Genomic DNA, 26,333 nt, shown 5'->3' with positions numbered 1-26,333 from the left:
CAGTGGTCATTGTCTTTTGTATAGGCCAAATACTTTTTTGGCCACAGATATGAGATTGAATCTTTTTACTTTATCATTCGTGCATTCACTGGAGGAGTACTAGTATTATTATATATCCACTACTGATGCTACTAAATATGACATCTCATTTGGTGTTACATCTTTTACCTTTTATATCTTTGCACCAGAAACAGCCATGGCTGGACGCGGTATGTTTTCAGGATGTCCGTATATACATGTGTTCCATTAAAAGCAAAATCTTGTGTGTCTTGAGGGGATTTCTTTAAATTGGTTATGTCCAGTGACCACTTGGAGTCAATGATCAACTGACTAGTTTTTGGTGGTCAAAGACATCATAGTCGCTGTGTCCTTGCTTCTGTTTTGTAAACATAATATCTCTATCTATAACTGCGCAAATTGAAATTGCGAATACAAAATATATCTAATGGAAACACATACATTTTGAAGACACCGAGATCTTCTTAACTCTTCTAAGAGACAAAGAAATTATGGCGATATTAGATTGGCTTTATTAAGGGCCTCAATAGAAATAATCTTGCCAATGTTTTGGACATCCATCACCATTGTTATTGGAATGTTATCGCTGTTGAAGTTGTGTAACATTGCAAGAAAAGTTTTAAAGTTTTGCTCAAATCTGTAATGGACACCCAGCTAATAACGCCTTGTGGGAATTTTTTCTGTTTTGGCACAAACGTCCACTTGGACTCAACAACGATCTGATGATATTTTGGTTGTCAAAGGTCAAAGTTCAAGGTCACTGTAACCTCATCTGTCTCACTTTTGTGAATGCAATCTCATAAATGCCTTGCAGAAATGTCTTCACATTTCTTATGTCTAACGTCTACTTGAACTCCACAATGCACTGATGAGATTTTGGTTGTCCAAGATGTCAGTTTCACTCAGCTTGAGGGAACTTCCTAAAAATTTGGCACACACATCCACTTAAACTCAACAATAAACTAATAAAAAAATGGTCAATGTCACTGTGACATCATCTTATTTTTGTGAATGCCATATCAAGAATTCCTTGAGAGAATTTCTTCAAATATGTAACAAATGTCCACTTAGACTAAAGGATGAACTGATTTAATTTTGGTTTTCAAAGCTCTCAGAGTGACTGTGATCTTGTTTCTGTCTCAATCTTGTGAACTTGAGGCAATTTCCTCAAATTTGGCGCACATATCCACAGGGACTTAACGATGAACTGATTATATTTTGGTGATCAACATGTTTTCGGCCATAACTCAAGAATTCACAAGCAAATTATGACAAAATCTCACACAAATGTCTTGCAGGATAAAATGAAGAAGCAATGACATTTCAAATTCAAAAGATGAAAGGTCAGCTTCACTGTGACATCATAATGTTCTGCAAAAACACTTTTCTAGCCATTATTCATCATCATAACTCGAGAGGAGAAGGGGAGGCATTTGATCAGATACTGAATTGGTGACACTTATCTTGGGTTACACCTTAAAACTCTGCTGATTATAGATTTTCTTTGCTGTCAAGGGAAGATGAGTGTGAAGCATCTGTGTTTGCCAATTTGTGCCTTCTTTTTGCAGCAACATCCATATCTGAAGCATTGTCTACTGTCATGGCTACATATGAGTCTGAACAGAAACTGAAAACTGCAACTTGACTGGTTTGCAAAGGCATACAACCATGAGACCATAATTCTCGTTATTTTTTAAATAATTAGAGCCCGGTATTTATTTTTAGACTTCCATGGGCATTCCTGACTTAATTCTCTCAACTTTTCTTTTCAATGTTTATATGAACACAGCCCTGCAGCCTCATGCTTTTTTTATAGGGACTAGCAGGGCTTTTAACTATGCAAATTAGGATCAGCTGGCACACACTTTCAATTTACGAGGACAATGGGATTCATCAGAGCACAGGTGCAGTTTAAGATGTGACTTAGACTTTTCTTCTGACCTTTCTCAAAAACAAATTTAAGAAAAAACACCGGAAGATATTTGCGACTGAGGCCCATAGTCTGTGAACCGTGAAATTCATTGGCAGTCAGTTTTATCTTTGTGGGTATATTTCAGCCTAACAATTGCAAAGTTGCTACTATATGTGTGCTTTTTGAGTAAATTCAAAACAAATATTTGAGGAACATTCCTCTGAAACCAATTTCTTACTCATTTGTTGAGCTTCTGAAATGCTATTTCGTCCCAAGCAGTATTTGAACCTTTCGACTGCAGAACTTGATGTAGCTAATTAGGATGATAAGTGTGCAATTATGTATTTAAGATTTACAAGATAAAGCAGTGGAATAATTGCCAAGATTAACTGCGCAGAATATAACCATCTGCTGTTGAACCTAGAGAATGACTTTTTTTTGATACACTAACTGTGGAGTAAGAAGATATTTCTTGTTGAGCCGCAGGTGCTATCATCATTTAAGATATTTTGTAGTTGTGCCTAAGGAGGAATTATTAGTATAATAGAGCTGATGACAGACCTGTGAATTTAATCTTATTAGTCTCAGCCGTTGAGGGCAATAGTACTGCAAGAAATGGAAGAAACCTCTCTTATGCACACTACCAAGGCCTTTTCAAGTGATATTGTTCCAGATATAAAGCAAGTTAAGGGAAGGATGAAAATAAATTGAGCATAGTGTTAGTTCAGGCAGGCCACAGTGTCAAGCACTAATACTGTTGATATCAGCTGATATCATGCAAGCCCCATCAGCTGATGGCCAGCTGATTCATCTCTAAGCATCTGATTCGCTTAACTCACTCACACTGCCTTATTTAAGCTACTCTAGCCTGCCTACTCTTCCCTTTCCCTCTGCTTGCCGCTTTTGCGTCCTCCTCCTCCTCCTTGTGCCGTTCTGACTTGATCTATGACGTTGTGTCATTGATGCCTGCTCTTTGGGGGTTTTGTTCTTTTCTTTTTTCTGCTGCTGCTGATCTCCCTGCCTCAGGTGCTGTTCCTGTTTAACGCTTTCCACGTAAGCACATGGAAGGTCAGGGGGCCCCCACAACAGAGCCATACTACCAAATACTAATAACTGCAATGAGCTAAATCTCAAAGCTGCTAAGTGTTTTTCTTGACTAAGTGGAAATGACATACTCTCTGCGGGATGATCTTGCTCTTACAGTATGTCACATCTGCATGAGTTTGAAGTGTCTTATTTGGAACACTGGGAAAAGTCTCTGTTGACATGTCACCTTAACTTTCAAACACTGTGGCGCATGTAGAGTGGATAATTTTCCATTATGGAGAACCCTCTCACTCACACTAGGTAAGTTTCCATTACAGATTTGTGCAAAACTTAAGTGACATTTTCAAAATTTTGATAGAACACAGTTGCGAGATGACTGCGTTTCCATTGAATGATATTATGCATTTTCTCTTGCGATGTTAGGTGACTTTCCTCTCGCAATAACATTAACCATAGCGATCGATGTCCAAAACATTGTCAGATTTATTTCTAGTGCAGCCACTCAATAAAGCCAATCTAATATTGCCACAATATTAGATTGCCACAATTGTTTCATATCAGAGTTGAGAAGACTTCTCCATCCATACATACTGAGCCATGTGAGCCGAGTGTCATGAGACTTTGTTGCACTTTTTCTTCTTTTTTGTGTTTAATAGCAGTTGGCATCCATAAAGTCGCATTACCACCACCCAGTGTTACATCATATCATCATACATCATCTGAGCTATAAAAGCGAAAAAAGTGTTTCCATTGCAGTTTTGCAAAATACCGCTTTTGCAAATCACCTGAAATGCCAGCTCATGTAAGCGTAAACTTTTTGCGATAAACAGGGGTGTTTTTTTATGTGATTTCGCAATTTTAATTTGCGCAATTTGAGGGTTAATGGAAACCCTCTTACTGAAGCTGCTGCTTTGCTAATAAAGCAATCAACCTATCAATCAAACAATCATGAAATTGTCAAATGAATCAATATGAGGTACAACTACTGTGAAATGCAATCCTATTAGCTCCATCAACTTCTGCATTGGAATGTAATTGTTTTTGAGCCTTGTTACATTGGTGGTTGCTGCTTTATAATTGCTTGTTTCTGGATGGTTCTGGTAATCCATGGTTTCTTGTTGTGGAATGATTTAACATAGCTTTGGGAGCAGTTGCTTTGGTTGTTTTACAGATTAAATCCACCGCAGAAGCTAAATTCACTTTGTGGGTGTGTGAACAGCAGAAATCATATGTAATCTGATATTTTTAAATTTGGGTCACTTTAGTATGTCGTTCTACATCAAATAAAGATGTGTTTTTTTTAAAGGTGATCTCACTCTGAACAGCCATGTGACTCATATTGAAATTCAGTGCTACTTTAACATCACTCTAGATCAGCATTCTTCTACAAAATGAAGAAAACTCTATCCATCCATCTGTCTGCAATAATTTTTCTCCTCGATGGGTTGCCCAAACAATCTGAAATTGCACATAGCTATTGACAATTGCCAAAGGTAGAGACTGACAAAGCCCTTTGTCTATTTCACCCACTGCCTGTGCCCATTTTGTTTAAATTTTTAAAAAAAAAAATTTATAAATAACGTTGACATGCTTCTTCTTCTGCCCATGAAGTCAGTGAGTGAAAACACAGTCAGCGCTACTCTGCTATTCCAACCCACATAGTCGTCAAAGGTGGAATTGCAGCTTGAATAACAGAAAGACAGATTTTTTTTCTAACTTCACAGTGGTTAAAAACCTATGTTGTTGCAGAGCAGATTTTTTAGCCCATTTAATTGCATTTCTGGCAAACTCTGCACAACTATAAAGGTCTGTGGTCTGCACAAGGTTGTGGCACGCACATCCCCGGAAGTCTTGTTGTTCTTGTTCTTCTGGGAATGCAGGCCAAATCAGGGCCATGACCAGTTCGCAGTAGAGTCTGATAATGGTCACATTTTAAATGATAATGTGAAACAGGTACATTAAAAAAAATCAGATCTAAAAAAAAAATCACAATTGAGCACAAACCCCCTCCAAAATAAGGACAGTGACCTTGCACCACAGCCATCAACAAACAGCACCATGCAGTGGTACAATAGCAGGCTACCAGGATGCTAGTCCAGTAGAAAGGTCCACACAAACAGGATCACAGCTTGAGTTTGATCCCCCTCATACAAACAAGTTTTCATCCCAACTCATCACATATCGGCACTTTGCAGGGGACTTTCTTGTCCACATGTTAGGCTACACGTATCCTACTGCGTCTGCTCTTTGTATTCTGGGATACCACTACTATGATGTCAACACAGGCACATGGTGGGATTATGCTGCATGTGATTATGTTTAGGCAAAACAAGCACATGGCAACCCATGCTTTGACATCAACAAACGCACATGCTGCCATGAATGGTTAGGATTAGGCAACAAGATCATGAATGTCACATGGTAATGTGTAAAACCAAAACATCACATTCATATAGAAAGTGAACACTAGACTGCCGCATTAAAGTCCAGGGTTAGTTGGACCAATCCACCGCCCCTCCAGCCCACCGACCCATGTGCTCCTTATATTACATCACCTTAACCTTACATTACGTCCTTACCAGCAGTGTTTTAAACCTGATTCCGTCCTGCCACGTTTCATACAGACGCATTCAGGTGCATAACATAACTGGTTTTGTACGGCCATGTCAACGCCAAAGGTGGCTTTCGGCGTTGCAATCTTAGGCTAAAAGCATTGTCAAAGCAGCAGTATTTTACAGGTTCGGAATGAGAGTGGGCTGATTTCTTAACCCATTGCTGATGTTGCCAGTATTATAGAGGGTTGAAACAAATGTGCTATTTAAAGTGTTTTAGTAACTCTCCAATAAATAATACAACAGTTTGAAATTTTGGTTCTACACTGGTTCCATGTGTCTTCTGCTGAAAATCTATCTAAGTTTACAGAGCACTAAGCCCTCAGGTATTTGACAACAAATCCAATGTTTCCCATTACCAGTAATTTGCATTAACCCATACTATGGCACATCTTGTTAAAAGTAATGAGTACTTTGGTGCCATGCTGACTGAGAATGACTTCCTGGGGAATTTCATTTCCTTTTGGATGATGTATTTAAAATCCTGTTTAATCTCTGTTAATGGTTTTGTCACCTGTTGGGAAAAAATGATCGTTAAGATATTTAATCATAAAGCAGCAGCAAAAAGGTGCTTAACTTGCAGCGTATAATGTTTGAAAATCTGTTACATTTCTGACAGCATATTAAAAAAAAGATGTTTGACTTCAAACTACAAAGTTCACAGTGACCTGAAGCCTGTATCAGTTACAGACAACACTGAAGAATTTGATGTCTTGGAATAAGATTGTCCTCGGGGGGAAACGATGATTACAAAGTGTCAGAGAAGTGAAGCAAATAGTCTTCCCTGTCTGGACTGGCATACAACAAGCTCAGCTGTGTCCTTATGGTTTAAAATAACCTGTTGTATTCTGGCTCACCCACAAGTATTTTGGGTTCAACAATGAGGCAGAGCAAAGCCTAGTAATCTCGTGACAGAATTCAGAGCAGCCAATTTGTTTTATCTCTAGACTTGTACAGGAATTTGTTCAGTTCCCAGAGGAGGGGAATATTCCCTTTCCATCTCTAATGGTATTACACACTTCAAAATACTGCATAGTACATCAGGTGGTTTCCCAGATAAAGCATCCCAATATTTGTTAGGACAGAACCTGCTGCTTTACTTTAAGACAAGACAAACCTGTCCTCTTGTACCGAGGTATAGTAAGCCTCTTAACTGGCCAGTACAGAAGCATGACCTCAACCCCATCCAACAACTTTGGAATTAACAGTAAGACCAACAGCAATACAATGATAATACATAGGACAATTAAAAAATATCAAACACTAAAGCATGGTGTGATCAAAAGGGTGAAATAATTAAAAGTGTGATGTTTTCAAGACAATGGGCCTCATGCAAGAAACTGTAAATGAAAAAAAAAATGTTCTCTTATTTTTGCTCATATATATATCCTTTATTTAACTGGGTAAAAGACTCATTGAGATTTAAAATCTCTTTTCCACTCATGGAAAAAAAATAGGGCAGCCTTAGACAAGGTTACAACAATAAACACAGACAAATACAACTACTCCAGTTAAAATGCGAAAAGTGCAATCATCAAATTTCAGTTATCATTGGAGTAGCAGTCACATTGACCAATAGTGCTATTTTCTCAACCTTTTAAAAGTGACTAGGATTTGTTCTTATTTTGTTGGTACCCACTGATTTTTGGGATTCCTCAGTGTTTTCTTATTTTTGCTTTTCTCTTAGGTAAGAGAAAATTTTAGTGGTCCAGATCACTCGTACCAAGATAAGGGAAAAATATCCTTTCACAGTCCACAAATTTTTGTCCAACACGAAGATAAATAAGTTGTATGTCTGAGGAACATTTAAAAAATGAATTAATATCATCCAAATAAATTAAGATGGGGTTTTAGAGGAATTATAATGACTGGATTATTAAATTTCAGGGCTAAAGGGATACTACTGTACTCGGTCTGCAATTGCAATTGCAATTACTGTAATTTCATTTACTGTGCATCCCTCTGCTGACCAGAGCTTTGACTTTACAAATCTGAGGTTACTTTTACTTTACTTGATTATCTTAATCTCATGCCATACAAGTGCAGCTGAAACAGTAAGTCAATTTCTTTCATGTAATTAACTTATCATGCAAAAAAAAAAATCATAGCTTCTAGATCTGTCCTGTATGTATGATGAACTGCTGCTTTTTCTTTTAATTATTTTAATTATTTTGATTCGATGTGATTTAAACCTTTTTGAGTGTCTACTTACTTTTAATACTTAAATGCATCTTCCTGAAATGACATTTAGTTTCTTTAGGTTTAGCATGCCCACAATACCCCAAATTTTAAAGGTATCAAGTTATACAATATCAAGTTAATGTGTTCAAGCTTGACCGTGAAAGTTTAAAAAAAAAAAAAACAAAGATAAATAAATTGAAGATATGTATAATAGGAAAAAGTAGTAAGGGCACAATTTAATTTAATTTAATTTAATTTAATTTAATTTATAATTGGCTCTCACCATCCACATGGAGCAGAAGTTGGGGGTCATCAGAACCCTTAACCATCAGGCTAAGACCTTGCCCACAAGGACAGAGGGGATGGAGAAGGAACAGAAACACATCAGAGCACTTAAAACCTTTGGCTTTCCCAACATGTCCTTTTTCAAAAACTAAAAAAGATCTAGAGCAGGAAGAAAGGAGGAGAGAGGAAAGAAATAACAAGATTGTCATTCCTCATGTTGCCATGGTCACCACACCCCTGTGCACTTCAAACCTAGTAACACTGAGGAAGAGGCCTGTCCACCCCAAGAACAAGACACCCATCCAAAAGCAGAGCTTTGTAGTGTATGCAGTTCAGAGCAGTCAGGAATGTACAGATTTGTTCATTGGTGAAACTATACAACCACTCTGCAAATGCATGCCACAGCACAGGAGGGTCAGCTCCTCAGGTCAAGACTCGGCTGTCCACTCAGATTCAGATTCAGAAAATGGTGTCTGTCATGACAGAAAATCATCTTAGACGTGGCTCAGCATACAACATACAGTGCAAACTCAGACAATAAACATACAGCATGTGTTCCTTAAAACCAGAATAAATACCTAATAAAAATAAATTAGACAGAATAAAAATTACAATATGCTGCTGTGTACAAAGTAGCACAGTGTTTCTGTAAATGTGTGGATTACAACCTTGTATTTAAGATTTTCACAGCAGTGGGTATGGAAGAGTTTTTATAAGTGTTTTTCCTGGCCAAGGGGACTTAATAGCGGTGTCCTGGTGGTAGTAGCTGGAAAGACTTATGCAGAGGGTGAGTGGGACATTTTGTAGTGTGACGAGCTTTCCTTCCAGCTGCTTGGGTATGAAGTGCTGACAATGGAGATTGGGTTTTGCTAGTTATTTTACTTGCTTGGTTAATGATCCAGGAAAGCTTTGATTTATTCTTAACAGGTATGAAGTTGAACCAGGATGAGTTGTTAAAAGTGAGTATAGATTCAATGAGTGATTTGTACACTGCTGTTGAAATGTCCTTTTACATGCTTATAAAATGTGAAATGTCTTTTTTCATCTGAAGGAGAATGGACATTCCTTCGAGGGCAGCGATGCACACATCTTGGCCAGAAAAGACAGATGATTTGAAAGAGGCACGAAAGAAGGCATCTCTGTCAGACTGGAACAGCCATCCTTAAAAACATGACATAACTTATCACCCACCTACAATGCAGTCCTGAGTTCCCTCCTCAGATTGCTTAACACCCATTTACACCTGGATCCATCTCACCCTAATGCACCGATGATGACTGGGTGGGTCAACGACTCACATGTGACCTCAACAACTATGAAAGGGTTCACACTTACACAGGGTCTAAAGCCTGTGACCCACAAGTCAGTTAGGCGATAATGCTTCACCCGGTTGCAAGTCACCTTTAAAGAAGAAGAAGTCAGTTAGAACTATGGACTGTAATAAAGATGGACAACATGACAGTTCCCCCAAAATGTAACTTTAGGATCTGGATCGCCCCCTGGTGTTTGTCTGCAGTATAGGTCATAAAGCCTGCCCCTCCATGTTAGTGAATGAAACATAGGCCAAACTAAAAACTCAAAGAACAAAGATAGCTTCTGTGAATGAAGGTAGTTCTCATCACCCTGATCTTTGTTTCATTGTTCGGTTTTAATGTGTCATTCAATTATACAAAAGGGGGCTTTTTCACCACCAAACGGTGCACTCACATTCAGTGGCGGTGCTCACAATTGATCGGAGGGGTGTTTTGGCGGAAATCTCCCCCACTGCATATATCGCCACTGTGCAGTCTCCGGATCTCAATAATATCACCCTCGCAAGATTACAATGCCTGTATCACGGATATTTTGATCGCACTCTGACACAGTGAGAATAGGTGGAGACATGACGTCCATCTTTTTTTACTGTCTATGGTTACAACTGAAGGAGCCTCTTGGATGATAGGTAGAACATCTTCAAGAAATTCTCACCAGTCCAGTTGTCTTCGATTTGGCACATACAATTACCATGACCGGGATGACAGAATCTTCAACAAACTTGATGCAATGATAAAACGAGGAAGTGCCATTTTAAAATACATATTTATAGTGTCAGACATATCTTAGAATTAACAGCCTTACTGGCTGAAAAAGACATTTTAAACACAAAGGGAAATAGGTGATAACTAAGTTTAAGACATAATATCTTGTGGGATTATCTCCTAGGTTGACATGGGGTATTTTCTTTGGATGTCAGGTACAGTAACTGAGTGGAAGTAGAGTGTAACATAACTCACACATGGAGATGCTTATTTCACAGCAAGGAAAAGAGGATAAAAATGAATGTTTCATCATGTTTGCTGTATACTGGCAGTGTGATGAGGAGAGATGGAAGGAGAAGGGATACTGGACCACCATACTGCTGCTGTAAGCCCATTAACTACAGGAAGCTTATATTTCACAATTCTGACATAATTTTCCAATGCATGACATACTTAAGATTAAGTTCCTATATCCCAGGCAGCCAAGTTTTAGTACATTTCAATATGCTATAAAAAGAACAAACATTGTAAAGAAATCTTTAGAAGCAGTTACAAGATCATCATATGTTCAGGTAGGTGTGAGCACAAAGTTTGTGTTCAATGACACACCAGTACCTAAGGCTTTAGACCTGACTTTCCCATGCAAGACCCTACCAAAGTCACATTATGTACTTAATAACATGTATGTTGGCTTTCTGTTTTTCCCTTTATACAAAGGAGCCAATTGTCACCTGTTTTTTGTGGTGTTTTGGACTGATTCTTGTGTGTTTTTGGTTGGTGTCTCTGGATGTCCTCTTTGTTGCAGGGGGTGGGCATGGCTTCCTGGTGCTGGAGTTCCTTGCACATTTCATCACCTGTGCCTCATCTCCAATCACCTCCCCTGCAGCATAAATACTCCGGATTCACTCTGCTCTGGCGCCAGATTGTCTTCCCACCTCACCAGTGTGGGCCAATCGTTCCATGAGCTCCAGCACCTCACCGCCCAGCCCTTGTTTCACCGTTGGACTCTGCCACTCGCTGCACTCTCCACCTTGGACAAACTCTCCACTCCCTGTTTCATTAGCCTCATGCTTCATCACGCTTCTGCTCCACAGGCTCTGGCAACTCAGTGCAATCTGTCATTCAGCATTTCTTTCATCAGTCTTCTGTAAACATGAATGTGTTCCTGGAGTGAACTATTCATATTCTAAGAAAATTGAACCTTGCCTTTTTAAAAAAAAAAAAAAAAAAAAAGACAGATGAATAATTTATTGACATGTTAAAAATTGCATCTCCCATAAAGTTGAAGGGGTTAATTTAATACAAAAAACAGGTGTGGATGCAAACAACTAAGCTACATCTGGTTCTGTCTATATTGTTGCCACACATATTCCCAGCTTGGAACAGTATGTCACAACTCCAACAACCACAACTCCTGTTATTGCCAAAATACAGGTCACAATTAAAAACACAGTAGACCATTACTAAAACCATTAGGATCTGGAGTGAGGATGCAACCGAGACATTAAAGGGCTGTTTTAAGTGGACACATTAATGACTATGGGGATGACTTTGACATGCTTTCTGATATACTCACCTCATATGTCATATTTTGTAAAGAAAGTGTCACTCCCACTAAACACGTCACCATTTATCCAAATAATAAAAAAAATGGATCACCAAGGACATGGAAGCCTATCTAGTGCAGAAGAAAAGGGCCTTTCTACAAGGTGACAAAGTGAGGGTGAGGGAGCTGCAGAAGGAATTCAGGAGGAAGGCCAAGTTGACTAAAATCAAGTATAAGGACAGGGTGGAAAAGAAATTAACATCAGGAAATGCTAGAGAAGCATGGCAGGGTTTGAATATCATGATGGGCAGAGCATCCAAACCAGCAGTGGTCAACTCTCCAGACCCTACTCTCTTGCAGAAGGGTTGAACAGTTTCTTTATCTGGTTCAACATCAAAAGCAAACCAACCACCAGGACCCCTGTAACCCTAAGTTCCCCACGCCCAGCCCTCACCATTGATGAACAGCTGGTAACCTCTTTTCTGTGTAGAGTAAACCCTAACAAAGCCACTAACTCTGACAGGCTCAGGGGCAGGGTGCACAAAGGATGCTCCACCCAGCTAGGTGGGGTGTTCACCAGGCTATTCCAACACCTACTGGACTCCGGCATAGTCTCCAGACAGTGGAAGGAATCGATCGTCATTCCAATCCCAAAAAAGACACAGCCTAAGGATATGAAGGACTACAGGCCAGTGGCCCTGACATCAGTGCTCTGTAAATGTATGGAGAAAACCTACATTTGTGACCTACTGTTAGATGATCTGTTGGACAAACTGGATCCATTCCAGTTTGCCTACAAGCCAAAAAGAGGCACTGAGGATGCAACTCTCATGCTCCTCAACACCAAACAACTGGACTCTACACATCCACAAACAAGGATTTTATTCATGGACTTTTCATCTGCTTTTAACACCGTAAATAACAACAGTCTGATACACCACCTCTCTGTACTCCAGGTCCACCATACACTGATTTTATGGATAAAGGACTTTTTAAAGGACAGACCACAATGCATCCTATTTAATGGTTTCACATTTGTTTTTACATTGACTATAAAGACGGGGCTGACCCAGGGCTGTGTCCTGTCACCCGTGCTTTTCACTGCCTACACAAATGCTATCACCTGCAGCAATAAAGCAATGACAATTTAGTCAGTACACAGATGATATGGCCCTGGTAGCCCACCTCACTGACACCCAGACCCTAACGCAATACCAGCAGGAAGTCCACACCCTGGTTCAAACCTTTGCCGAAAGCTCACTTGGGCTGAACATTACAAAAACCAAGGAGCTCTGCTGTGGGTCCATGGGGAAAAACCAAGTGGATCTACTTGTACCACTCAACATCCAGGGTCAGCTAGTGGAACAGGTACAGAGTTTTAGATATCTCGGAACAGAGATCAACACTTGCCTGTCCTTCTCATAATATGCTGACTCTGTCTACAAAAAGGCACAACAGTGTCTCCAGCTGCTCAGAAAATTGAGAACTTTTAACATCAGCAAAGACATTTTACACTCAATGAATCCATCCTCAGTTACAACATCTCATCCTGGTTCAACTTTCTCACTGCCAAACATAAAGCAAAACTCTCCCGGATAATAAATCAAGCCAGCAAAATAACTGAAACATCTCAACATTCTCTCTGTGAACTGCACAGGCACTCAGTGATGAGGAAAGCCACCCCATCATTGGGGACCCCTCCCACCCCCTGCACCACTCCTTCATGCTGCTGCCATCAGACAGACGCTACAGAACCCTGCTGGCCCGGAAAAACATTTACAAAAAAATCCTTCATCCCATTTGCAAAAACTGCCCTAATTAAGAAAACATAGACTTCCCCCTTTTTTTCTTTTTTTTTTTTTTTTAACTGTTGTTGAATATGTTTTAGTCAGTGTGCCTGGGTGTGGTTCTTAATTATGTTTTAATGCTTCATTGAGCTGTTTTAAAGATGAATTTCTGTTTTTACTCGTGACAGACAATAAAGAATCAATCTATCAATCTATCTGTCTATCTATCAATTAACAACAACCAACTAACAAAACTACTTGTTTAGGTTTAGAAAAAAAATCAGTGTAAAATAAGTATGTTTGTTACATGACACACATGATTGTCACAATAAAATGTTATGTAACTCTACATAAGAATTACTTTTTTGTTTCACACGAGACACAAACTAGGGTCTCTTGTGTGAAAGACTGTGTAAGTCAAATTTTGTTTGACCACCCACCACGTCTTTCTCCTACCCTACATGAATTTGCATGCCTTTTTTGATGATACACCTTCAGGACTGACAAAGCATCAGTATTTGATGGCCTGAAAATGAGAACTGGTTGGTAAACTGTGATGTCTAATAATGTTTTCATTGTTGTGCTTTAGCTGCTTTAGCTGTTTTGGTGTTTTTAGCCCCATGGATCAGCCACAGTTGATTTACTGCACTGATCTTTTGTCCTGCTGATGTTAAGCCTCAAAGGTTTTGGATTTGTGGGAAATTGTGTTTATTAAAGGCTGCAACGTTATTAAATCGCTGTCTGTGACAGGCTACCTATCAAGTTTTCTTTGCAACTCTAGTGCACTGAATGAATGGAAACCAAAAAAAGGTAAGAAATAACATATTTTTCACTTTGGAAAGGATTGGCGATACACAATTATCCATGTCAATTTGGTTTGGTCCATTTATGAAACTCTGGTCTTATCCAGTTAGTATGTATTTTTATGATTATGCATCCTCCATAGTTAGTTCAAGACTCTATGTTTACTTCAAGGAAATACCTACTACTGCCTTTCTAAGTGATCAGTGTCAGCCAGCTTTCTATGTTCTGTGTCAGTCTGCGTTAAGTCTTGTCTCTGTCTGGACTGACCTGAGCGCTTGTCTTTGTTGTATTTGTCTTCATTTTTAGTCTTCGTTTTAGTTTATCTTTGTACTCATCTTCATTTATGTTGTACTCGTTTATTGTACTCATGTTTGTTGTAACTGTAATCATAACTGTATACTCATATTTTTAGTGATATTAAACATGTGCTGACTGAAGCTTCAACAGGTGTCTCCATCCTTCAGAAGGGGGAAAACTCATACTATCATATCCTGATGTATATAGGTTCCCCTACTAAAAGTACATGATTGTTTGTGTGACGCTAGACATTTTTTGTATGTGTGTTTATGTCTGAACCAGCTAAACATAGTTTTTTGAGGCACTCTGTTTTGAAATGTTGGAATCCTTCTGACAGAGGAAGCACTTGTGTGTGAGAGACATTTGGGATTCAGGACTTTCACTGTGCATCACCGGAATGTTTGTGTCGGCGGAAAGACTTTCTGACATCAACTAGTGGAACCACGGACAAAGACGCAGTCAAGTATATTTATATTCTTGATCCCACTCGCAGTCACTTTGACATTTACTGATGTTGACAGTTTCAGTGCTGGTTTGACAGATGGCTCTATTCAGCCTTTGGATGAGACTTCTGGATCCCTACATTTGATGATTATGTGATTAGCAGGAAAGTGTGACTCATCGGACAGTTTTGGCCAGTTGAATTGCCAATATTTCAACAGAGAAGGACCTCTCTTTGACTTTGTGAACCTCCATGAAATCCTTGACGCATTAGCTGAGAGCACCTCTTAGTGTGGTGCCAACCCTACATGCAAGCAACATTGATGAAAAAGTATTTTACACCCCCCCATTTTATGTTAATAAATTATATTAAAGGCTTAATAAAGTGAATTGGGTCCCTGTCATAGTGTGCACTGCAATGGGAGTTATTGCCTTTTCCAAGGAAAACTTTGCTCTGTCCCGTAGAACACAAAATAGTAAAAAATGTTAGATGTTTGGCTTGCATGCCACTTCAGTCCACTTATCACATTATTAAGAGCCACTTTTGCTCGTTAAATAGTGCAAAGTGTGCCAGGACTTGACACACACAGTTGACAGTAATGCATTAAAATCAGTTATGTCACCGCAGCAAGTATCGTAGAACACTTAAGCAGCAAATCTCAAAACTGTAGTTATGAACTTTACAGAGGAAACAGGGCAAAACTTTTTACTTCTGAAATATTCAATGAAGTTACGCTGTTCTTTGTTTTTAAACGTACACAGCATCCCTCTTGATTGGGAGTAATACAGCAGCTCTGCTCTGATCTCTGCTATGTTCATATTTTGCACAATCTCTGTCATATTTTCCTCTAGTTATTTCACCAATCCGCAACCCAGCCACATGCCCCTGTGTGTGTAACAAGCAGCGTGTATGCATGTTGTCAGCCCACTTAGGAAGAAAATGCACCATTCTGACTTTCAGCCAAGTTTTACTTGGAGTAACCTCTGCTGCTTCTAAATAGCAACACACCAATGATGCGCCTGACCATACCTCACTACACGCCCATTGGGCGCACAGATGTGCACAAGGACAATTTATTTCGTACACAATGTGGGTGCTAGCCATGTAAATGACAACTGTGTGGGTCTAAACTGAGTTCTAAAATGAGCAATAACATTTTGCTGCACTGTGCACTGCTTTGCGCAAGATAGGTGTAAGATAGGACCTTTACCCTAAACCTGCTGAAGAAGAACATCAGCAGTCATGAGTTTTAATCTAGTCGTGTAAAATGATCTAAATAGCAATTTCAATTTCTATAGTCTCTAGTAATTCAAAGAACTGTAGTTACAAATGTAACTCTTACATGGAGGAATATTAATTCGGGATTTCATGCTGAATGAATTATAATGTGATTATAGAAAATACAGCGTTAATATTTGGCATTGAGGCTCTGACCTTGTGAATATGCGACACAATCTCATACTGAGTCCACCAGTTTTCCACATCAAAGTCCAAGTGGTGAGAGCACATGGTGAGATAACCCAACAAAAGCACATGTTATGTTTAGGCAAAATAAAGCAAATGGCAACCAACACAGGGACGTCAGCAAAGCACTTGTTTAGGAATATTTAACAAAGGAGTTCTTGCAGGTGTAGGTGTAGAAAAAAAAACCCCATCACAATCAGACAGGAAGTAAAATCAGATTCTGAAATGAAAGTCCAGGGTTTGTTGGATCCATCCAACACCACTACTACCCGCCCTCTAGGGGCCATCCTTCCTCTTTATATGATGTTGTTACTGGCAGCGTTTCAACCTGATGCTGTCCAGCGGCATATCATGTGGCATATCAATACATTGCTAACCATTTTGTTTTGCTACATTCTGAGGTGACACGGTACGCCAATACATCATACAGCTGCAAAAGGTTGCATTGAGGTCTTATGCCAAAATCACTGCAAAAGCGGCAGTATTTGATGACTTTAGAATCAGAACAGGCCAAAATCTACTACCTTAAGTACTACCTTCTTTATGTAGAAGTGTCTGCACTTAAAAAAAAACATACACAGTCCGCATGGTTATATCTTTTGAGCTGCATTCAAATGTCCAAAAAAGTCACCCCAAACCTTCAGTGTGACGGTGTATGAGGGATTGGATCTAAATAAACTTCATTGTGAAGCTGAATATATACACATTTGATATGTTGGGTGAAAATATGGTTATGAACAGCAGCAGCAGCAGTGTCAGTGTAATGGTGTGTATGTTGCACTAAATAATGAAAGAGGCATTAAAAAATTCCTGTAATATTTTATGGGGATTGAGCAGAGTTACTTATTTTGGAAGGTAAACACATCTGTGCAATATTTTTTATTTCTTATTTGTTACCTGATGTATTGTTCATATATTTTTTACGAGAGTAGAGATGTTGCAATGTTGTACACTTTTGTACACTTGAAAAGGTAATATTTTGTGTTTTACAAGTAGTTTATCACTTTCCCTCCTCCTATTGTTCTTTTGTCATCTAAGGTGTGCATGTTATATACCCCCAATGCTTTTGCTATATGTGATGCTTTTTAAACAATTGTGACATTTATGGATAACACTGCAGAGCAAATGTTGAATTCATGTCCATGCATAAATCTGCTAATCAGAGAAAGAGCTTGTCAAGGCAGGTGTGTGACATCTTGCAACAATAGAGTTTGCTGTTGTGACCATAGGCCAACATGGAGAATTTACTAACTCATGGGTCATGGTATTATGCAGGTACAGATAGCATTAACGCAGGAGACATCCTGTGAACATGTTGTTTTTCTACAAAAGCAGAGCACTGAAGGGAAGAGTACTATTTTAGTGTTGTACCCGTATAACACCAGAAATACACTTTCTGCATGACCAATGCGTGACGGCAGCCTCGCCAAACTGCAGCTTGTTGCATGCTCATAGTGTTCACACTGGCAGCATTGTGGCATGTCCAACAAACCACAGGTTTTCTAGTGTTCATTTCCTGTCTGCATGTGATGGATTTTTCTCTAGACCGTACCACATGCCGTTTTTGCCTAAATCTAACCATCTGTGCCACCATGTGCTTGTGGTGACATCATGGAAGCAGCATCCCGAAATGTCAACAGCAGACACAGAAGGATATCTAAAGCCTAACATGGAGATGCGTAATTCCACTGCGAAGTGGAAATATGTGACGACTTTAAATACCTTACTTTCCCTTTCCCTTTTAAAACCATCTGAGCCCCGCGTAGTCGCTGGCGACTACAATGTGTTCCACTTTATGTAAAGTGTCCTAACTCTGCGACCGTAGGTCGAATCGTATAACTTCATTGTGCCTTGAGAGACTGGAGTTTTAAGTTCATTATTACACAAAAAGTCCAGGCGAACCAAAACTAGGTAAAAACGGCTTAGGGCTCAGAGGGTTAAATACTCAGTACAAACATTCTTAAGACTGGAAACAAAGTTATTGACCTCATAATCCAGGATCAGCAGCCAAGAAAGTGGAATTATTTTGTTTGAATATTTGGTTCAGTGAATAATTTAATCATTTCATGTGTGTTTACACCTTTTATTTCTTCTCATTTCACCTCACCTGTTTATCTGTGTGCCTCGCACATCAAAACAATCACAACAGTCAATCTTGACTGTAACTGCCACAGTAAAGCGTGTCCAACAGAGCTGAAACTAATGGAGGAGCTGCAGGTATAAAGATTAAACACATTCATTACATGCTACTTCAGGTGTGAAGTTCCCATCATATCATCCCAAAGGGATGACATTAACAACATTTGGCTCAGTATTGACTGAGCTTTAACCAACTACTGCATTTCTCTCTGCATTTAGTTCAACTGTGGCATATCCCCCACTCAGATCAGTTACAACGACGGCTTTCGGCTTTACAGGATTCAAACTGTCGGCCCTCAGGAGAGACTTATCGATGTGTGGAAGCTGATTAAGGAAAGTTTAAGTGTCTATTTATTTCAGTGCTGAGTGAACCTGTGAGTAATAAGAGACTTACACTGTGGTGTAAAGCCCTCCTGAGAACAAGGAGGAGCCCAACCAGCACTCAGCGTGTTCTCATACTTAGGCTGCTTATCTACAATTGTGTATTCACTTGTGTGTTGCAAACACATCTGCCAGCATTTGAAAATGCTCTTCAAAAGTATATGTTGTGGTACTATAATGCTAAAAGCTTTCAAGTTAGTGTGCAGTGTTACAATAATACTACATGTCATTTAGACTTAACTATGTCCAGAGCATATGAGTAACAAGGCTCAGCTAGTTACATTATGTTTCCCCAATGGGTTTATACCAATGCAGCTGTTTCAACTCTCAAACTCATTTTGGCATCTAATTTTGAGACTAGTCAGTTAGAAATTAAAGGTCAGTATACACTCCATAACAGACAGGGGGTGCATACGTGCACACAGTTGTGTTTAGACTAAGGCTGTCAAATGGTTATTTGTTTAAATTGCGTTTCATTATAACATTTCCGCAGTTAATGGCGATTAATCACATTTTTGGTGGACCAAGAAGACGGGTTTGTTGAGCTTTATTTTGTTTCTGCTGAGCTTCAATGAAGTGTATTAGAAGTGTAGTAGAAGTGTATAAGAAACTTCGACTGATATCAGCCTACAGTTGTATTTTCCTGTTCAGTAAGGATAATAGATGTGATAATATTGCCTATCCCTAACACGGTGATGTAAAATCAGCAACCCTCAACAAAAGATGCCTCTCCATGCTTTCCACCACTCATCTGCTAACTTGCTAAAGCAATTCTTACCAAACTGTCTTGATTAGGAATGAAAAAAAAATGATGACAAAATAAATGCATGGGACTATCATTAAGTGGGCATGTCTGTAAAGGGGAGACTCATGGATACCCACAGAACCCATTTTCATTCAGATATCATGAAGTCAGAGGTCAGAGGTAGCCTATGAAACTTTGGAGCATCACTCAACCCCCTTACTAAGAAGCTAACATGACATATTTGGTACCAAAGATTCCTCAGGTCCTCTATTACATCTCAGCCCAGTACAGCCTCTTAAAGGCGAGAATGTCTGCCAGCGATTAACAAGTTGTGTACTTAACCATGCTGCGATTCACAAGTTAACACTGACAGCCCTAGTTTATGCTAAACTGGCCGTCTACTTCTATGGCTGTGTCCACACGTGCAAGTAAAGTGTACGGCACCCTCAGCATTTTGGACTGCACACAGCAATTCCCAAAGAATGCCTGTAAATTTGTAGGTAACAGAGGATGACCAAATGTAATGTATGTTCAACAGACTCATAGAGCATCCAAAGTATATAACTTGAGTCATATTTGTACTCATTTAAATGCGATTTGTTTTTCTCTGCTTCCTTGATGTATGATAAGACATTGATAAGACATTAGTATGTATTCATTGATTATATTTGTAACAATAACATGAATGTGCAAAGTATCAGCAATTCAAAGTTGTCAGATACTGTAAATGTAGTGCAGGTAACCCTTTGAAACCTGAGCTAATTAGATAAGATAAGATAGAACTTTATTAATCCCAAAGGAAATTCTTGTGCGAGGTTTCTCCAAAATACAGTAGCAAAACAAGAATACAACAGCAGAGCATCAAATAAGTGAAAATAAAATGTAAAGTGTCTAATAATAATGTTTAAAAGTAAAAAAGTAGTTTTGCATGAATTGGTAAATGAATTGGTTTAATTTCTTTGGAAAATACAGACAGGAAAGGCAATGACTAACTTGACAAGAAGTCCCACAAATTGTGAGAAATTAGTAATATGTAACAAGAAATGACCTTACAATTAGTTTTAAAAGTTAAAATTAGAAAATAATCAAAAAACAAATTAATATATCTATCCATTTAAAATTATATCACAGGTCAATGTTCAACAAAGTTTTCAAGAAGAAGTATAAAGTAACATAAAATAAAAATACTCAAATAAAGCACAAGTACCTCAAAATCGTACTTTAATACAGTACTTAGGTAAATGTACTCAGTTACATTCCTGGTTTAGACAACTATTGTGGTAGTACCACTTAATATGCAAGATTTATGGCCTATAATAAGGTACAGTATTATGGCTCACATATTACTCATAACATTTAGTTGACATTTTTACATGTAAACCACATGCAGGTAGAATTTGTAACGCATATTTTCTTTGAAAGTAAAGGCACCAGTGCATCAAAGAGAGCTTGTTTAAACTAACAGCACAGGTGAGACAGTAACAGAGACAGTTATTTGTAAAGCAACTTGTTTGTGAAGGATTATTTCCTTGAGGAGACTTTTAGTTTTCCCTGTGGGTGTCAGGAGACTGCTGAGAAACAGAGCGTAACAGAGTGAAATGAGGATAAAACAAAGTTTCTTCATATTAACTGTGATAGATGATCTCACACTGTGGAAGTTTGTTTTTTTTCTTCATAGTGAAGACAGATGGACGGCAGCTAATGGTTTCTTCTGATAGACAAAAACACAAGTCATCTGCTTTTGCTTACAACAAACTTAATGTGTTCACTTTAAACGCTGCATCAAATTAATACATGTTTTATCAAAATCCATTCAGTGTTGTCTGGGATAATCATGTGTGTCGGACAGATTGATGGGCAAAGAAAAGAAACAAGCAAATTATGAATGAGCAAATTAATGGACCAGCAAATGGACTAATATATTACATGACATCACATTTATTCTAGCAAAAACAAGAACCATAAGTAAAGAAGACAAAGCTACACAGATGCACAACAATAACGACCACACATCTGATGAACAGAGAAAAACGAGATGATGAACGTGTTAGCAAAAGAAAACAAAGACAAAGGGAGTGAGGACAGAGGGAAACAGACATAAACCAAAACACAGGAAGTGCTGAAATGGTTTTTGCCACCTCTCAGTTAGAGCATTGTAGAAAGTCTCACCTGTGGGACTGTCCAGTCCACCAGCTGCTGCATCTCCTCCCCCACTGATGGCAGTAGCAGGAGCAGTGGTAGAGGCAGAGGTACTACCAGTGTACTTCTTACGGCCGCTGTAGTCTGTGCTGCTCTCATCATCCAGGACTGTGGTGGCTCCTGATTGGATTCCAGAGTCTGAGGCGTAGTAGGTCTGCTGCCATTCGGCCACCTTCACCACACTGTCCGCCTCACTCACTGCAGGGAACAGCACATGGCTGGGATCACATAATACTATTACTAGTACTACTACTACTACTACTACTACTACTACTACTACTTTCATACTGTCATTACAACTGCTATTACTATCATTACTGTTCGTTGCCACCATGGTCACTACTACAACTACCACAACTACTGCTACTTCCATTCTCCTACTATTGCTACTACCTCTGTTACTACTGCCAGTAATACCACTACTATTGCTACTACTGCTACTACTACTACCACCACTACTTCCACAATATCACTATGTTTTTTTTTTTGTTTCAGCAGACACCCAAAAGGCCTTTGGGAACTTGGGAGAGGACAAACAGTAATGATGCTATGGGGCATCAAAGCAGAAAAATAGCATTTCTGTCAAACAGCTATGTCTGCATGAGCTACACAATTTTTTTCTTAAACTGTCATATAATGGCTTATGCATATGTAAGAAAAAAGAAACCAAATGGTTTATGCTAACAGTATCATAATGATTTCTACTATTGCACTCTTTATCAATGTCAAAAATGTGTGAGGGTCAACAATGTATACAATGTATTAGATGTATACAGCAATTATCTATAACAGAAAAGAGCTGCTTGCTTTAATGACAGAGTACTTACTTTGCATGGACATCATCTCCACCCACTGGTACCACTGCCTTCACTGACCTCTGGCCTGCAGAGAAAAAGATGAAACATTAGGTCTGCAAACAGGATTGCCTACAAGATCCAAACTAAACCTCTTTTCTGTTGCAGATATGTGCACAGTTCATCAGAGCAGTCGAACATGTGAGCATGTGAGCAGTCACATGTTAATGATCTTCCATTTATGTCAAAGTGTACATTTTTGTCATTAAATTCCATTTTTGGCACTAACCCTTACACAGTAGCAGGGTATAACATCCATTATAAACTGGAGGATGTTCTTTACTGTGTGCAACTTGAATTTATTGCTGTTGTGATAGAAAATAATTTATTTCCATAATAGCGAACACTGCCTGAGGAGCAGCTGCGAGTTACACAAATGTCAATGTTGTGAAGCATATAAAACTCCAGAGAGCACCTTTATCTAACTCCCAGAAGCTGCGGCTGGTGAAAGGTCACAGCGTCTCATCTTCACTGCCAAGAGCCCTTCACAGAACCCACTGCCTGCTGGGAATTCGCACTAATGCTCGGAGGAAGATGAAGTATGAGTGTTTATGAGTGCACACAAGATACTGCTACACTTGAGTTCAGCACGTTCACTAGTAGTGCTGGATAGAATAACACGTCTTTATAGCCCAGGAGAAATCCTGATTGGTTGGTATGTGTTTGTTGCCTATAGGTCTCTGATTATGGAGACCTATAGGCTCACCCAACCCCCCTAACAGCAAATGCACTACTTACTTGCAGCCTTTCAGACTAATACATACACAATACATACTCACAAGTTTAAGAAAATTAATATTCTCACACCTATTTTCCTTATGAAACAGAGAAATGCAACATTCATGGAAGACTGATAAGGCTTAATTGCCTTGTTACTCATCATAAAACACATTTCATTCAAACCGAAAACAAAATAACACTCACCTAAACCATCTTGATTACTTTTGTTCATAAGCTAGTTAGTAAGTCCACTGTTCCTACTATCATGAGTTTCAGTTTTTGTCAAAATAAATCCTTAATTCACCAAGTTAGATGTAAGAAGCATGCTGTTATTCTCCACAGTCTCTCTGCCTGCTGGCCACCTGCTGTCTACAACTTCTCCCTCCACCACTAGGTGTCACTGTGTCTTTCAGTTCAGCAGCCTGTTCCACTAGTAGATACAGGAGACTGGGGTCTAGTGGTCCGTGCTGTATAATGCATACAAAGAGTGTAACAGAACGAGTAGCGCCTACATTTCTAATGGTACTGAAAAACATAACTTTGGCATTTCTAAATACTCTCATATACCGTAATAGCGTAATACCTCCCAAGCCTAGTCAGTAGTTTAATTTTGTGGTCACTGGTCAAAAATCCCATAATAACCTTGGACCATAGTGTAATTCAAGTGTTCTGCTCTTGGCTCTGTTTTAGGCTTTAGAAAGCCTAACAAGCCTAAGACAGGAGACTTTTGCCAATCACAGGTCACTTTAGAGAGAGGATGTTCCTACGTCCTATGTCCAACAAATGCATATGTGTGTGTGCACGTCTCTTAAGATGGTGAAAGCCTGAATCAAAGGCAAAGACAAACAAAGTTTCTATTCCATAATTGCAGCAACTGCCTACACTGCAAAGAAACTCCAAAAAAGGAAGACAGATTTAACCAAAACTGTCTAAAAGAGAGTCTGACAATAAACAAGATAAAGTTCTTGTCAGTATTAGTGAAACATTTCATAGATACAAGGAAAAAATGTTGGTATTACATAAGCCTTCTGCTGACCCACACCGTTCTTATTGTGAAGTCATCAAAAAGTGTCGCTTTTGCAGTGATTTCAGCATAGGATCCCAATGCCAAAAGTCACCTTTGGCATCGTCACGAGATGGCTGCTGGATAGCGTCAGCTGAGAATGCGGCAGTGTTATTACATGCCACCAGACAGCCAGATGGCACCATACGCAGGCAGAGAGCATCACTTGAGAATGCAGCTGGACGTAACCTGTTGCGGCCGCATGACAAAGTGCAGGACAGCATCGGGTTGAAAGCTGCAGCTAACAAAGTAATATAAGGAGCGCAAGGGCGCTGTGGGTCTGGCTAGAATGGTGGTGGTTGGGTTCAACGAATACTGGACTTTCATGAAGGGACCAGTGTTCGCTTACCATATGAATGTTTTTTCCTACACCTTACCATGTGCCTCTATTGCATAATCCTAACCATTTGTGTTGATATCACAGTAGCGGTATCTCGGAACGTCAATAGCAGACACAGAAGGATACCTACAGCGTAATATGTAGACATTGAAGTCCAGTGCACAGCAGCAATATGTGAAGACTTGGTATGAGAACCTGTTGGCTAATCATAGCTAAAGGCTCACGGCTGTGGCAATAAGTTCATGTCAGGGGGAGAACAGACAGCAGGTCTGGAAATGGACCCCAGCGTTGCAGTGACATGAACGAAGCCAACACAAACCCCAGGGCCAGAGGACCTAAGGACCAGGGGCTGAGTGCATGACTTGCAAACAACTTGAGAAAAATTGGTTTATAAAGCGTGAGCGTGGCGGAAGGGGCTCAGGACAGAGAAAAAAAAAAAAGAATACCACCAGGGCTTACCATTGTTTTTTCCATAATAATAAAACATTTTATTTATAAGTGCCTTACTCAGCACTTAACGATACTTTAGAAAGAGAAAACAATTACAATAAAACAACAGATTAAAGCTACACACACTATAAAATAAATTCACAGAATTGCTGCCAATGCTTTAGATAATGATTTGAAATACTGCTAATCTTTCTTGACATTATCAAACAGTACTGCGTTTACCATTTCAACATTCTGTGTGTCTGAATACTACATTTAGTATTATCTCCTTCATTCAGATGTTATTGCAGAGGTTAAGGCTGCCATTTCAAATACAAACTGCAGCTCATTTAGAAAAGACTGATTTTGAATTCCAAACTATTCAACAAAAAAAGTTCAAGTATGCTGACTTAAGGGTTTTTTACAAGTTTACCTAGCAAAATAATGTTTTTTTAAATGTTTTTTTTTTTTTTTTTAAATCTCTTCATACAAAAAAATCAGCATACTACACATACTACATCTACTTCATTTCAAAAATCAATTTCTTTGACTCCGGAGAAACATAAATGCAAACCTTTCTTTGAAGCAGCACTAAACATAATATACTAAAAAAAATTATCTAATAACAGTGTGAAAGATGTATGGAGAATAACCACCAACTCTGCACATCCTCTCAGCTCTGCAGAGTTTAGCCTCTTGTAGCTTATTGCTAAGGGATTACGGTTTACAACGACCATGCTTGCACTTATCAGTGTCATCACCAGCAGCAGCAGTTTGCTCTAAGTGAAAAAGCTCTGAAAAAGCCACTGTATAAAACCTGCTCAACACACAGCACACAGTCACAGTCAGAGACTATCTTGCAAACACAGTGGTGAATTTAGCAGCTGAATGTTTGTCAGGAGGTGGTGGAGACTAAAAATTGAGCTAAAAGGAGAGGAAATATTACTCTTCTATTCATCTGGGCAACACAGTTGCTCTGTTTTCTGGTGCATGTTTACTATTTGAAATCTGAGCAAATTGGCTTGACTTCTGTAAAAACATCGGAGGAGG

The 26,333-nt window shown here is 39.1% G+C and overlaps 1 protein-coding gene across 1 annotated transcript in view; it reads right to left on the bottom strand.

Annotated features, from left to right (window-relative positions):
* The window catches only part of jupb (junction plakoglobin b), a 163,895-nt gene that overhangs the window by 52,977 nt on the left and 84,585 nt on the right, over positions 1-26,333 (bottom strand). The window contains exons 2-3 of the mRNA XM_042505020.1: positions 22,705-22,759; positions 21,848-22,075 (exon numbers count right to left, since the gene is read on the bottom strand). Coding sequence (XP_042360954.1) covers positions 21,848-22,075; positions 22,705-22,720 — 244 coding nt within the window. The 5' untranslated portion in view covers positions 22,721-22,759. The remainder of the gene's footprint in view (positions 1-21,847; positions 22,076-22,704; positions 22,760-26,333) is intronic.

Source organism: Plectropomus leopardus, chromosome 17, assembly GCF_008729295.1.
Source record: "Plectropomus leopardus isolate mb chromosome 17, YSFRI_Pleo_2.0, whole genome shotgun sequence".
In the NCBI taxonomy this organism is placed as follows: Eukaryota; Metazoa; Chordata; class Actinopteri; order Perciformes; family Serranidae; genus Plectropomus; species Plectropomus leopardus.
Note: the sequence above shows the minus strand (reverse complement) of the source record. Positions and strands in the feature narration are given on the sequence as shown.